Source organism: Styela clava, chromosome 3, assembly GCF_964204865.1.
Source record: "Styela clava chromosome 3, kaStyClav1.hap1.2, whole genome shotgun sequence".
Lineage (NCBI taxonomy): Eukaryota > Metazoa > Chordata > Ascidiacea > Stolidobranchia > Styelidae > Styela > Styela clava.
The window spans coordinates 10,737,885-10,750,409 of NC_135252.1; the positions used below are offsets into that span (position 1 = coordinate 10,737,885).

General features: G+C 34.7%; 1 protein-coding gene across 1 annotated transcript; it reads left to right on the forward strand.

The window, feature by feature from the left end:
- Nucleotides 1-3,653: 3,653 nt before the first annotated feature.
- Nucleotides 3,654-9,363, forward strand: LOC120342385 (solute carrier family 35 member G3-like). Its single transcript, XM_039411194.2, has 10 exons — nucleotides 3,654-3,897; nucleotides 4,351-4,629; nucleotides 5,159-5,243; nucleotides 5,898-6,049; nucleotides 6,250-6,494; nucleotides 6,760-6,890; nucleotides 7,557-7,708; nucleotides 8,108-8,257; nucleotides 8,453-8,624; nucleotides 8,875-9,363. The coding sequence occupies exons 1-10, from the start codon at nucleotides 3,843-3,845 to the stop codon at nucleotides 9,086-9,088; spliced, it is 1,635 nt and encodes a 544-aa protein (XP_039267128.2). The 5' UTR covers nucleotides 3,654-3,842; the 3' UTR covers nucleotides 9,089-9,363.
- The last annotated feature ends 3,162 nt before the right edge of the window (nucleotides 9,364-12,525 follow it).

Consider the following 12,525-nt stretch of genomic DNA (forward strand, 5'->3'; position numbering starts at 1 on the left):
TTTCGCGATCGATTGTCTTTCTCAGTACTACAGCTACTGTAGGTCGGTACTGGTAAGTTGCCATACCAGTACCGTAACGCAGTGAAATTGACTTATTCCTTCCGCGGTATTACTAATGCTGCAATGCAAGTTTTATAGCCTATCGTATGCGGAACGGAATATCAGACCTACAGGTTCGGTACCGGCACTGGTAGCTCAGTACGTAAGTACGATACTGGTACTGGTGCCGGTACCGGTGTATTACCACAATGAAATTACCGTAACTTATTCTTTCACGGTCCTACCAGTGCAGTAATGCAAGCGTTGTAGCACTTGTAGCCTACTATATTTGTTTATTTTGATGAGAGTCTACTGGAAACAACATAAAATTTGAAAGGGAAGAATTGTTCTGTGATCAATTATCTGTCCTAAAGTGTAAACAACATAAAATTTGCAAGGGTACAACTGTTCTGTGATCAATTACCGTATATGGCCTACAGTGTACAGGTAAGATGCTGGCTGACTGCTAACCGGTACTGGTTGCTCAGTACGTAAGTACGATACTGGTACTGGTGCCGGTACCGGTGTCTTACCACAATGAAATTACCGTAACTTATTCTTTCACGGTCCTACCAGTGCAGTAATGCAAGCGTTGTAGCACTTGTAGCCTACTATATTTGTTTATTTTGATGAGAGTCTACTGGAAACAACATAAAATTTGAAAGGGAAGAATTGTTCTGTGATCAATTATCTGTCCTAAAGTGTAAACAACATAAAATTTGCAAGGGAACAACTGTTCTGTGATCAATTACCGTATATGGCCTACAGTGTACAGGTAAGATGCTGGCTGACTGCTAACCGGTACTGGTAGCTCAGTACGTAAGTACGATACTGGTACTGGTGCCGGTACCGGTGTCTTACCACAATGAAATTACCGTAACTTATTCTTTCACGGTCCTACCAGTGCAGTAATGCAAGCGTTGTAGCACTTGTAGCCTACTATATTTGTTTATTTTGATGAGAGTCTACTGGAAACAACATAAAATTTGAAAGGGAAGAATTGTTCTGTGATCAATTATCTGTCCTAAAGTGTAAACAACATAAAATTTGCAAGGGAACAACTGTTCTGTGATCAATTACCGTATATGGCCTACAGTGTACAGGTAAGATGCTGGCTGACTGCTAACTCAGTACCGCACCTACGTTAGGTACCGGTACCGCCGTGAATTCAGCTCTCATCTCTTTGTTGAACACGTAGTGGACATAACGATCGTTTCAATATTATGTTGTTGTTCTTGTTCTTTGACACGTTTTTAAAAAGTCGCTTTTCTCTTCGAATACTGGACCAATTGCTTTGAAATTTTCAGTGGTTAAAGATAAAAATTTTCTCCAGAAGGCTATTACTTTTTTTTTGCTATGACGTCATCAAAATTATGTGACTCTACGTGTCCAAAGCACTGATTCTCGACTATCTATAAAGTCGAAATTAACACGTGCTGAAATGCTCGGGGAGAAGACGATTGACCAGAACGTCAGAAAACTAAACCAGTAGGCTACTGCTACACTTATCAATTCTATCAGATCTAAATAATTCTACTAGTCAACTGCAAAGATCTCATTCACTACTGTATTTTGATTCAAGTTACACGATCTGATCTTTGCTTTGCTATTGTTTTGTCATCAAAATCTACCATCAAAATAAGGACAAATCTCAGAAATAAAGGACGTTATGACAGCCATGCCTATTATATTCAAGACACATTTTGAGCACAAAATGGACCTATGTATCGTTTGTTAAACTATGAATCGCGAAGTTTGAACATTCTTTGACGGTACCGGTGTTTGATTTTTTAAATAAGTTAAACGTCACTATACGAGTCCCTAGGACAGAAAATTAGTCAACCATTCAAATATAATCATCATATTCGGTGTTGCATTTACCAATTATAGCTGTCGCTTTTTCGTAATTCGCAATTGCAACGCGCGATGCGCTCAATAAAAATCAATTTAAAATTGCGTATCATTTTTGAAAAAGATATATATTAAACTTATAATATTTTTAATTACTCCACGCTAAAGCAATAGCTTGGAAAGCATTTCTCTTAGTGTTGGCCACAACAACACTGCGGTGACAACTAAAAAAGAAAAAAAAAGTAAAGTAATTTAATTGAAATGATTGAAAAGTTAGGACTTTAAAATTTCTTTTGTTCTGAGTGAAGCTGTTAAAAACTATATAAATAACGGCCGGAGGAATATAGCATTCCTTAAAATTACCCAAATGTACTCTATGCTATTCGTTCAAGCGTTAATGAATTAAAATGAAGTTGACTGACTTTACTTGTAAATCGCATAAATAATGTATGGTATGTTACAGCTTGAGCACAGACGTTTGCGTACGGCGAAATGTCAATTACAGTACAGTGCATTATTGGGTGTTTGAGTTGAAATAATGTATCATTTATTGGTAATTTTATGTAAAATGTATAAATCCCGGTTAGAATTTCAGCGAGTTGCATGGGTAATCTCTTATATATCATGTTGTAAATATATTTCAGAAGCTTTCATTTACAACGCTATGAATTTCTGTAATAGCTGTAAAGCCATCATCTTTGTCCGCGAAAAGATAGAGATCAAAATTTCCACTATAACTATATAAATATTTTGATGTAACAATTAGATGATCCTAACCTAAGCTCATGACTTCAAAGTTCATTTTTAAACAACTCATTACTTATTTACAAGCAATCGCAAGGGGCGACGACATTAATTATTCATTAGTGCAAAATAGATCCTCCAATATGGTGAAGATCAGCAGACTTCTGTTAGCTCAATTATATAGTACTCAGATAACTGGAATTATTAGGTATCTGGTGTAGCACTAATTAGTTATCGTTACTAAATAGACATAATCCGGACTAAATCAATAAGGTATTACGAACTAGGTAATTAACTGTTTGTGAATTATGCCAGAATTTGAGACAATGAAGCAAGAAGGTTGAAATTACTTGTGGTACGAGTAGTCTCGTAGACATTATTTCATTTTTCAGATAAGGTGTTTTATGGGTGGTGGGGCCAAGTCTTCAGGATATTATGTTTCTTTTTGTAATAGGATGTATAATCCTGACTAATGATTGAGTTACTACTACATTTGAAATACATGGTTGCGAACGGGTCAAACGAGCTCAATTTACAGAAAGCACTACAGCTTTAACGTCAACAATTACCCATTTAAAGCTAGACCTAAGTATTGAACAAATGCTGAATCTCGGAACCTCGGAAAATTTCGTAATTACTGAGAATAATTCAGCCAAATCGAAGCATGACGGTGACAATCGATCTGCCGTTACTCATAAATCGCAATATGCCAAAAATCTCAATATTCTAGGTATGTGTATTGTATGCTCGACATTGTCGATTGAACAAATTCAACGCCGTAAACAACCATCGATTTTTATGATGATTAATATTAATAACGTTGGAATAAATAGGGTGCCATCTGACATAAAATCGTAAATATATAATTCTGAAATATTAATCAACAAATCTTTGTTTCTCAAGATTTTCGGACGATATAAATTGCGAGTGAACTGTATGGCAGAACTTAAAGAGATAACAAGAAACCAAGTCAGTCACTAAGGCAGTCTGAGCTATTTATTGAATATATTACTGGTATGCTAGGCCCTAGTTTATAGCTAGGTCATAATATTTGCAGTTCAGTCAGTGTTTTCTCTTCCCAGTCACAAAATGTTTGTACTCTGCAACAAACTAAATTATCAATGTTGTTTATATATATCTATTATCAAATTAAGCTAATCAGCATAAGTGTATAATTTTCCCCAAAATAGACACTTATCTGGCGCATTATGGAAAGCGACAGGAAAACGACAGAAGAAGCAGTGTCCGGAAACACTGAATCAGGTATTTGTTTACTAAAATTCTACCTTTTTTTTTTATTTTTTATTGTTACGATACGACATTTATACGGAAGACAATACATACAAACTGGTGTGGATTTAGGGGCAAATAGGGGTGCACGTTTAGCTTAGTGGGTGGATAACCTTCAATGCGTATAGCCCTAACATTAAGCTACATAAGCACGAGATGTCGCAAGGGATAAAAATGTGCAAATATCACTTCGCTAATTTGAAGGACTGAGCTATTTTTTCTTTTTCTTCGGAGTAATTAAAATCCTATCCTATTCACATTACATTCTACCGCAAATGTATGTATCCGTTGATTGTGTATCCCAAACATACATGACAAAGCAAATTTTTGAAGGAATCGCTGTTTTGCTGAAATAAGGATACAGCAAAAATGACAAACAGCAGCGCAAAAATAACAAGCAAATCGATACCTGTTTTGTCTTTCCAGAACCATCGCCAGAGTCGATAACGGCTTCGTCATCTGACAGCTGGGAAAAGGTTGATAGACATGTTGTTTCAGGCGAATGTTGCGATGAATATGTACATTTGGCGAGTAAGAAAGACAATGTAATAGAATCTGAATCTCAAAAGTTGAGATGTGATGAAATGCTGGAATATACTTCTAATGAATCTGGCACCGAAAGGAAAGTTTCGTTACCTGAAACTCACAGTGCGGAAAAGCGTCGAAAGTATGCTAGTAGAAGTTTTAATCGACTCAGCAATGATGGTAATAATTATTGTGTTTTTATGACTTTATATTATCATTTTACATTCCATCTTCTTGAGTTTGAACTCAATTCATTCCCCACCTTTCAAAATAAGGCTCCGATGGACCTTCTACCACTATAACAACTTTATCTCAAAATATATTACGCACAATAGCGCTAACTACCAAAATATCGCAAACCCAAGAACCATATTTTTTCTTTGGATCAACACATTGGCATTTGTAGTCTGTAACATTGCAGAAGCTATTTAAGCAAGCGCTCTCTTTAAAAACAATAGACTCTATAGCGAAATATATTCAAAAGAATGGTGGGGCTGATGTGACTCAACGACCCCGTTACATTTTGCGAGTTTCGTTCTCACTTTACGTAAATCATGACCATACAGGACCTTAGGGTCGCGTCTGGCGAATATGGCTCAGGATCAAATGACAATCATTTTTCGAAACAATCGATCGTATTGAAATTAAATTATAATAATAAACGAAAGCACTAAAAACTCGTCATTTTTTCAACAATTTAATTCAACAGGTCATAGTAATGACGCAGAAGAGTCATTTTTGTCTTCTTCGACAAAGAAAAATGGTTTCGGTGTCATTGAAAACAACATATTTCGGTAAGGCAATCAATTCTTTTCAAAGACAATTATATTCTGAAGAGATTCAAGTTTGAAAGCATGCAATTAAACATCAATAACACAAAATGGTGTTTTTAAACTAGACAGCAGTTAAAGTATTTTTCTGTTATACATGATCTATCAAGAAGCAAATAGCACAGAAACCAACACTCTCAATACATGTAAGATTCCTTCTCGGGATGTATATTATTATATTCCTGATTTCGTTTCTTCGTGTTAAAAGAATGCATATCTGCCTGATAAGAATAAGATGATTTTACATGTTGGTATTCACATTTAAGCAGTTGCAGAAAGTTGTAGTAGATGACCAATGTTTTAAATTTTGATATAGTATAGCATATAGTATAGCATAAAATCAGTGTTATAAACGAGACATCATTATTTCAAACCACGGTTAACTTAAATTATTGTTATTTATGAATTAGTGATTACTTTTTAGGGATTATATATGAAACAACGATGTAGGCTACGTAACGAATCTGATCTGTACTTTCATTTATTTTACCTGCATAAAAGCCATAAATTCTTAGCCACGTGATTCAGTTATGATGCTGTTCTCGGGGTTGCTTATTAATATCATGTATACTAATGTGGAATAATTCATTATTTCATTCATCGTTGTTTACTGTTTAGTCCCTTGCAACGAATATTCTACCGAAAAACAACTATCAACGAAAAATCTTCATTGGTAAATAGAGATTCTAGAATCGAAGATGATGATGACGAAGTCATAATGCCTCAACTACCAATTCCAATGTCCCCATCTTATAATGAAAAATATGGAAGTAAGTTCGAAAATGTTCCTTATTTGATCTCTCCAAATCAGCAATTGATAATTCAAACCTGACGCTCGCTTAACTATGAATTATTTCACTATCTCCGCATCGTAGCGAATATATTGCTGAACCAATACAGCAGACAGCAGATATGCCAATCACGCCTGTGACAGTTTCTTTAATTAGTCTTATTTTTATGCATGTCAAAGAATTACCAGAAGGCATCGGAACAGGAAGAGGAGTAGAAAAGTGTAGACTGGATGAACTTAAAGCAGAAGAAGGTTCAACGAAAAAATATCAAAACACGTCATATTATCGAGATGCGTCGAAAGGATTAGTAATGGCATTCCTTGGCGCAGGAGTAATGTATGGCCTGACAGCGGTATTTGTTCGTTTGGCTGGTGAAAATGGAGTAGATGCCATTGAAGCATTGTTTGGCAGAAGCATGTTCCAGGTATATATATTTCCCAACATCAGAATTAGCATCTCATTATTTAACTTTTACCTGAACAAGCTTTGAATTCTGGTTTTATAATTTAACTGCTTTCTAATGAGAAAATCATTAATAAATTACTTGGACACGGGAAGAAGGAAATTGAATAATCTCATCAAAAGTGTTCCATGCACTACTACGACAACTAATATTAGTAAATACTCGTAAATATTATTGAAACCTAATTTATTAGTATAATACAATTACAATTTTTTTTCACGTATAGACGATATTATTTGGCTCGGTGCTACTCTGTAAACGCGTTGGATGGAAGCCACCACCTGGAAGAGCAGTACGATGCCTATTAATTTCTATAGCATACTGCATCGGAACGATTGGGTCATATGAAGCATTTGAGTAAGAAATATATGAATTCATGCTATTAGCAACGCTCATTATATCTTCTATAGTCTCTCTATACAATTCTCTTGAAGTTTAGGTAAGAGGAAATATTTTGTGCTAATCAGTGAGCTAATGTTCCAATTTTATTACGGCTACTACTGCCCTGGGTATGAAAAAAAACAGTGATTACGCATAAACAATAATAAAATTCAAGGGTACAAGCCATCTTGTTTATCCAACCAATTAAGCTATTTATTCTTCAATGGCTCAAAGTTTATATATTGTTAAATATTCGACATTAAACAAATTGAAATCTAAAATCGATGACCCTTGATGGCGTGCTAGTTCAAGGATCGGTCAAGATACGAATAAATTTAATTTACGGGTCCCGATAACGCAAATATTCCACTACCAATTTTAAAAAGCTAAAAATGATTCGCAATATAATAATAATTGTTTGATAATTATTATAGAGTATAATTCCATATTTGACCATAACATACAAAATATTCCCCTTTTTACTTAATTATACTCCCAGCTCACTGTCGACAGAATAGCAATTCACATTGATTTATCAGATATTTAATATTGAACAACAATGTTGCAATCCTCAAAACTATGCTGTATTGTTTTTCTACAGTAATATTCTATTCTATGACTTTTCATTTATTTTAATTTCAGCGTCATACCACCTGGAGCAGCCGTAGCAACAAGGGGAGCAGCTCGCACAATATTTTCTATCATATTTGCATATCTTGTATTGAGAGAAAAGGTTTCCAGTGGAGATATTGTTGGGCTGTTTTGTTGCTTTATTGGAATCGCCCTGATTATTAGTGAGTGCAAATACCTGATTTATTTACTTTTAATGAATGCAAGAAAATCGCGCACTGTTTGTAGCACATGAGGGTTGGCACAACTTAATTTATATATACACCTTATGTTCATACAAATGCAAATTTATTTATACTTATATTTCATAAAACTAAAAAACTTGCAGTTGCAGTTCTGCCATCTCAAAGAATTGTAGGCCTACGACACACATTCGTCCATGAGAAATCAGTTTATATTTTAATGCATGTAAATGTATCAAATTTTAAACTTCCACTCAACTATCATCAGATATGGGGGGATACATCTGCCTCAAAATGGAAATGAATTTATCATTATGAAACGTATGAATAATTTACGATTTTCTAAAGTAAACTCTCATCACCAATTTTTTGTCATCACAGCATCTGGGATGACATCTGGAGATAAAGATTATATCACCCCACCTGGTATAGGAGATAATGCAACTATAATAAGAATCTACGGATACTCTTTGATTCTTGCAAGTGCTATTGGAAGAAGTCTTGGCCATGTGGCCGTTAGGGGAGCTAGAGGTATAATATTTGTTGTTTTTTGTTTCATTGCCCTTAGTTGAAAATGTCAGGTCGATCAAACAAGAAAAGAGATGTACAATGTATACAAAAAAATAACCGGCAACTCATTTTATATTTTGAGATTACATTTGTGAAACCCATTGGACTTTTTTTAGGTCTAGGATGACTATTCTAAACTATCCAATTTACTTTAAGACGATCTCAACATTTTCAGTGTAGTATTCTACCATTCAGCACTAACGTTTGTTTTTGCCGGCATTTTACTCGCAACTGTGAGAAAACCTACATGGCCGCCGTCTTGGACGGGAGCCGGATATGTAGCAGGAACTTGCTTGGCTTCGTCTGTAGGAACATTTTGCAGTAATCTGTGAGTATTTCATGAAGTGTAATAATTACGTTAGGGGGGAATAGATTAGGGATCTAATCCTGTGAATCCAATTCCAATTATCTTTTTTACACACTCTTTTATCTCATTACATGCATTTTCTTGAGAAAATTCCATGCTGTTGAATAATACTATTTAAAAAATATTATCAAAGGTAAATATAATTGTTTTATGTCAATAGGAATATCAGAAAATTATATTCGTCAACAAAACATGTTTTTTTTTCTATCAGGGCATTGAAGTATGCACACCCAGCACTCGTAAGTTTTGGACAAAACGCCGACGTTGTGGTTAGTCTAACTTTGCAACATTTGATATTACAAATGGCACCAAAGCCAATGGAGTTGTGCGGAGTTTTAACAATTTTCTTCGGACTGGCCGGATTGACTTTTTTCAAATGGTTCCAAAGTAGAAGATACAATGGAGAACATGAAAGGTTGAAATGATTCAGTTTCTGTTGTGCTCAGAAATTATTGCAAAGATCAAGCTAGCCATCGGAACAACGTTGTTTATTATAAACAAAAAATAAAAACTTCTCAATATTAAATAAATTTTTTGTTGTTCTAAAAAGTGTGTTTTGTTTTGTATCTGGAGGTTAAATAAGAGGTAGGAGGTGAAGTTAGTTGGAATGAACCTGGCAAGCAAAGCTCAAATTTGAATTTTTTTGAAATTTGTTGTATACAATCATGATGCTCACATATAATTTCTAGTCTGCTTCTTAGACGCCAAATAATTGCTTTAAAAAATATATCAATTTTGAAAATCATATTTTTTGATACTAAAAATGTTGATGTTGAATAAACGAACGAAATATGCATAACAGCTTACAAACGTCTTTATGAAAGAAAACACTTCATTGTAGTCAATATATATGTACGCGGTATATATTTTACATAAGTTATGAGAAATCGGAATGCAGCGCTTCCCAATCCGTCGTTATTTTGTCTACTGTATAAACAAATTATCTCACATCGGAGAAAAAGAGTTCACGGGTGACCACCATAAGCGATCCTTAAAACTACTAATGCGCTCAAATCAATCTTCCTGAAAAATAACCCAGTGTATTTCCTGATTTTATTGTAATATTGAACTGTGGTCCACGATTGACGATGTGCAATTTTTAGCTATTCGGCTTTGAACGTGTTATCAGACCTCAGATTTCGGGAGTGATAGCAATATTTGAGCTCCTTATGAACTCGCGTATCAATAAGACAAAGTCTGAGTTTTCACAAGATGTTTGTTTAAATATTTCTGAAACGATAGTGGTTTGCCCTCCAGTACAAAGTTAAATGAACTGTGAAGATTGTAGTTTTAATTCAGAAGGCATAAAAAGCTCACGAATACAAAAGTAGAATATTATCATCGCAGAGAACTGAATATATCCACCTATAGGAGAAATGCACAAAACTACACCAGTTAGAAGCACAATTAAATAATGAATAATAATAATCGCATAGCATGCACCAAAATGCCATAGTTAGTGAGGAACGAAGCCAATCCTGCTACAGCAGATAAATATTCACAAGCAGCGTTGCTTCTTAATGAAATAGAATAGGAAACCGATAATAGAATTTCCTTTGAATACATTCCAGCGTCTATCATAAGTTATATCGAGGTTAAAACCCTCGAATGAAATATATATAGATAAGAATTCACTTGTACTATTCAACCAGAAACACATGCAAATGCACGATTTGTTGTAGAAATGTGACTTAAGCCCGGAAACCTCTGCCTTCTATAAACCAACATATGATTTCAGTAATCGACAACTAACCTTTCAGAAGATCACTTCAATTAGTCATTTGAATAAATCTAAATATTATCGTGCTTTATGGTTACATGAAATCGTTTTATCGAAATGATAGGTTGTTTCCGGTCTTGTACTAATGACGCAACTGCCTCTGCAGCCGTTCAGACACCCTAACTATTAATTAAATTCAGTAAAATTAACTAAATTAGGCAATAACTCTAATACCAACGACATTGACTACAATATGATATCGTGCTGATTTAGTGTGATGCTACGATATTCGAAACAGTACTTAAAAATTGACATTTAGACCGGGATTTTTTAAGTCATATTTGTGGCCTACCAGTTGTGTGGCCTGTTAAATCGTGTAATTTTCACATTTTTATCAAAGTGATCCGATTTTTCTAAAAAATTCTTGAATTGCTTTACTCAAGTGAAATCGTGGGTAAAATATTGAAACAAAATCATGATTTGACCATATTCAATTTTAATTTTTATATTTAAGATACCGATTTTACGTGAACGACATGCTGATAGAGTGCAATAATATCAACGTAATTCGGAGGCATACAAATTAATGGTATTAATAAATTAGATTAAGGAAATACAATAGGCCCTCTGTCCTAAGTCCAAAAGATCGAAAGGGAATCTGATAGAACCGATCCCTACGATTTTCCATGTTAATCATTTGTAATCGTATATGCTTTCAATAAAAGTACCTAATAAGTTGTTTTTTCCATGTAGAGCAGATTTTATTATAACAAACTAAACCGAAAACTTTTAAAATGATATCCTACCAATCAGAAACCTTTATTATATTCCACACCCTCACTGGTTATGTAAAAACAACATGCTTAACGTTGAATAATAGAGCATAACATTATAAGACACGTAGGGTGGATTTGTATGAAACGGATTCGCCCAAAGTCAATATTTGTTATATTTGTCATTGTCAAGTACACTCCTCGTCTCGTTTTTACGCCTTGAGAGGCTCAGAAATACGGTGCTGGGGTGCTAAATCAGGGTGGTCCATAGTTGTCGGCTCTGCAGGTCACAAAATTATTTTTGCATTGTTGGCGGGCCACAACAGTGCCAAGAATAGGGAAACAGTGCAATACAAAACAAACACTTTTATTGTGCAAACATAGTTATTAGGCATAGACATTCTAGGCTAATAGAATCCGCATTCAATTTTTAGTTTTCTCTGAATCCTATATTGTTAGCATATATTCCCGACCAAAAAGTTAGATAGCCAGATAACAATTCAGACTGCCAACCACATCATTCAAATTTCAATTTCGCTAGTTGCCTCAGCTAGCCATAACACTATTTAGTTCAGTGACATTTGTGATGACAGTATGTCAAAAGATTTTTCTGATTAATTTTATGACGAAACAACACGAAATGCGATTTTTTGATTACTCTCTGAATGTGACGCGGGCCACAGATAATGAAGCGGCGGGCCACATGTGGCCCGCGGGCCTGACTTTGGACCACCCTGTGCTAGATGAAATACTTCATTTTTTAATAAGTAAATAGGTGTTTGTGATTTATGACTTCAATCGGTGAAAAGAACATTGAATATCTTTATTTCCGATTTAAACCTTGCGTCTGCAGTTTTTCAGACGTGTACTATACGAGTTGACAGCAATAGATTGCGTGTTGTGCGTTTCATTTTTTTAACTGAAGAGGGAATTGTGGTTGCATGGACGACTTGAACTGCGTGAAACAGTCGACGATAAGGGCATTGAATAGATTTATTTTTGATGGAAGCAAAATTGATAGATATATTATCAGGTGATACGTTCCACGTAAATAAATATTATTTCTATAAAAAGTAGTTAGGTTCAAGGTAAGCAATTTTATCGAAAAATGAACGACATATTCTGGTATGTATAGGCTGTTGTTACTTTTACTGAAATTTTTTTTTTCATTTGACTTAAAAGCTTGTTTGAATTGTCCTAATTTTACCTGAACATCAAAATCTTAGTACATAAACGATAGCCATAACGTCTCGAAATCCTGACTATAAGTGACATATATTATAATGGGTCTATATATCAAAGTGATCGCATAATTGTTGATATTGATTTGAATTTTGTCGAGGCGTCTATAAAAATGGTCGGAGTGTGG

Bases quoted from the DNA above. Each gene is read 5' to 3' on its own strand.
- LOC120342385 (XM_039411194.2), top strand. From the start codon at position 3,843: ATGGAAAGCGACAGGAAAACGACAGAAGAAGCAGTGTCCGGAAACACT. The intron at 4,630-5,158 runs GTAATAATTATT...TTAATTCAACAG, and splicing joins TAATCGACTCAGCAATGATG to GTCATAGTAATGACGCAGAA. The intron at 7,709-8,107 runs GTGAGTGCAAAT...TTGTCATCACAG, and splicing joins TGGAATCGCCCTGATTATTA to CATCTGGGATGACATCTGGA.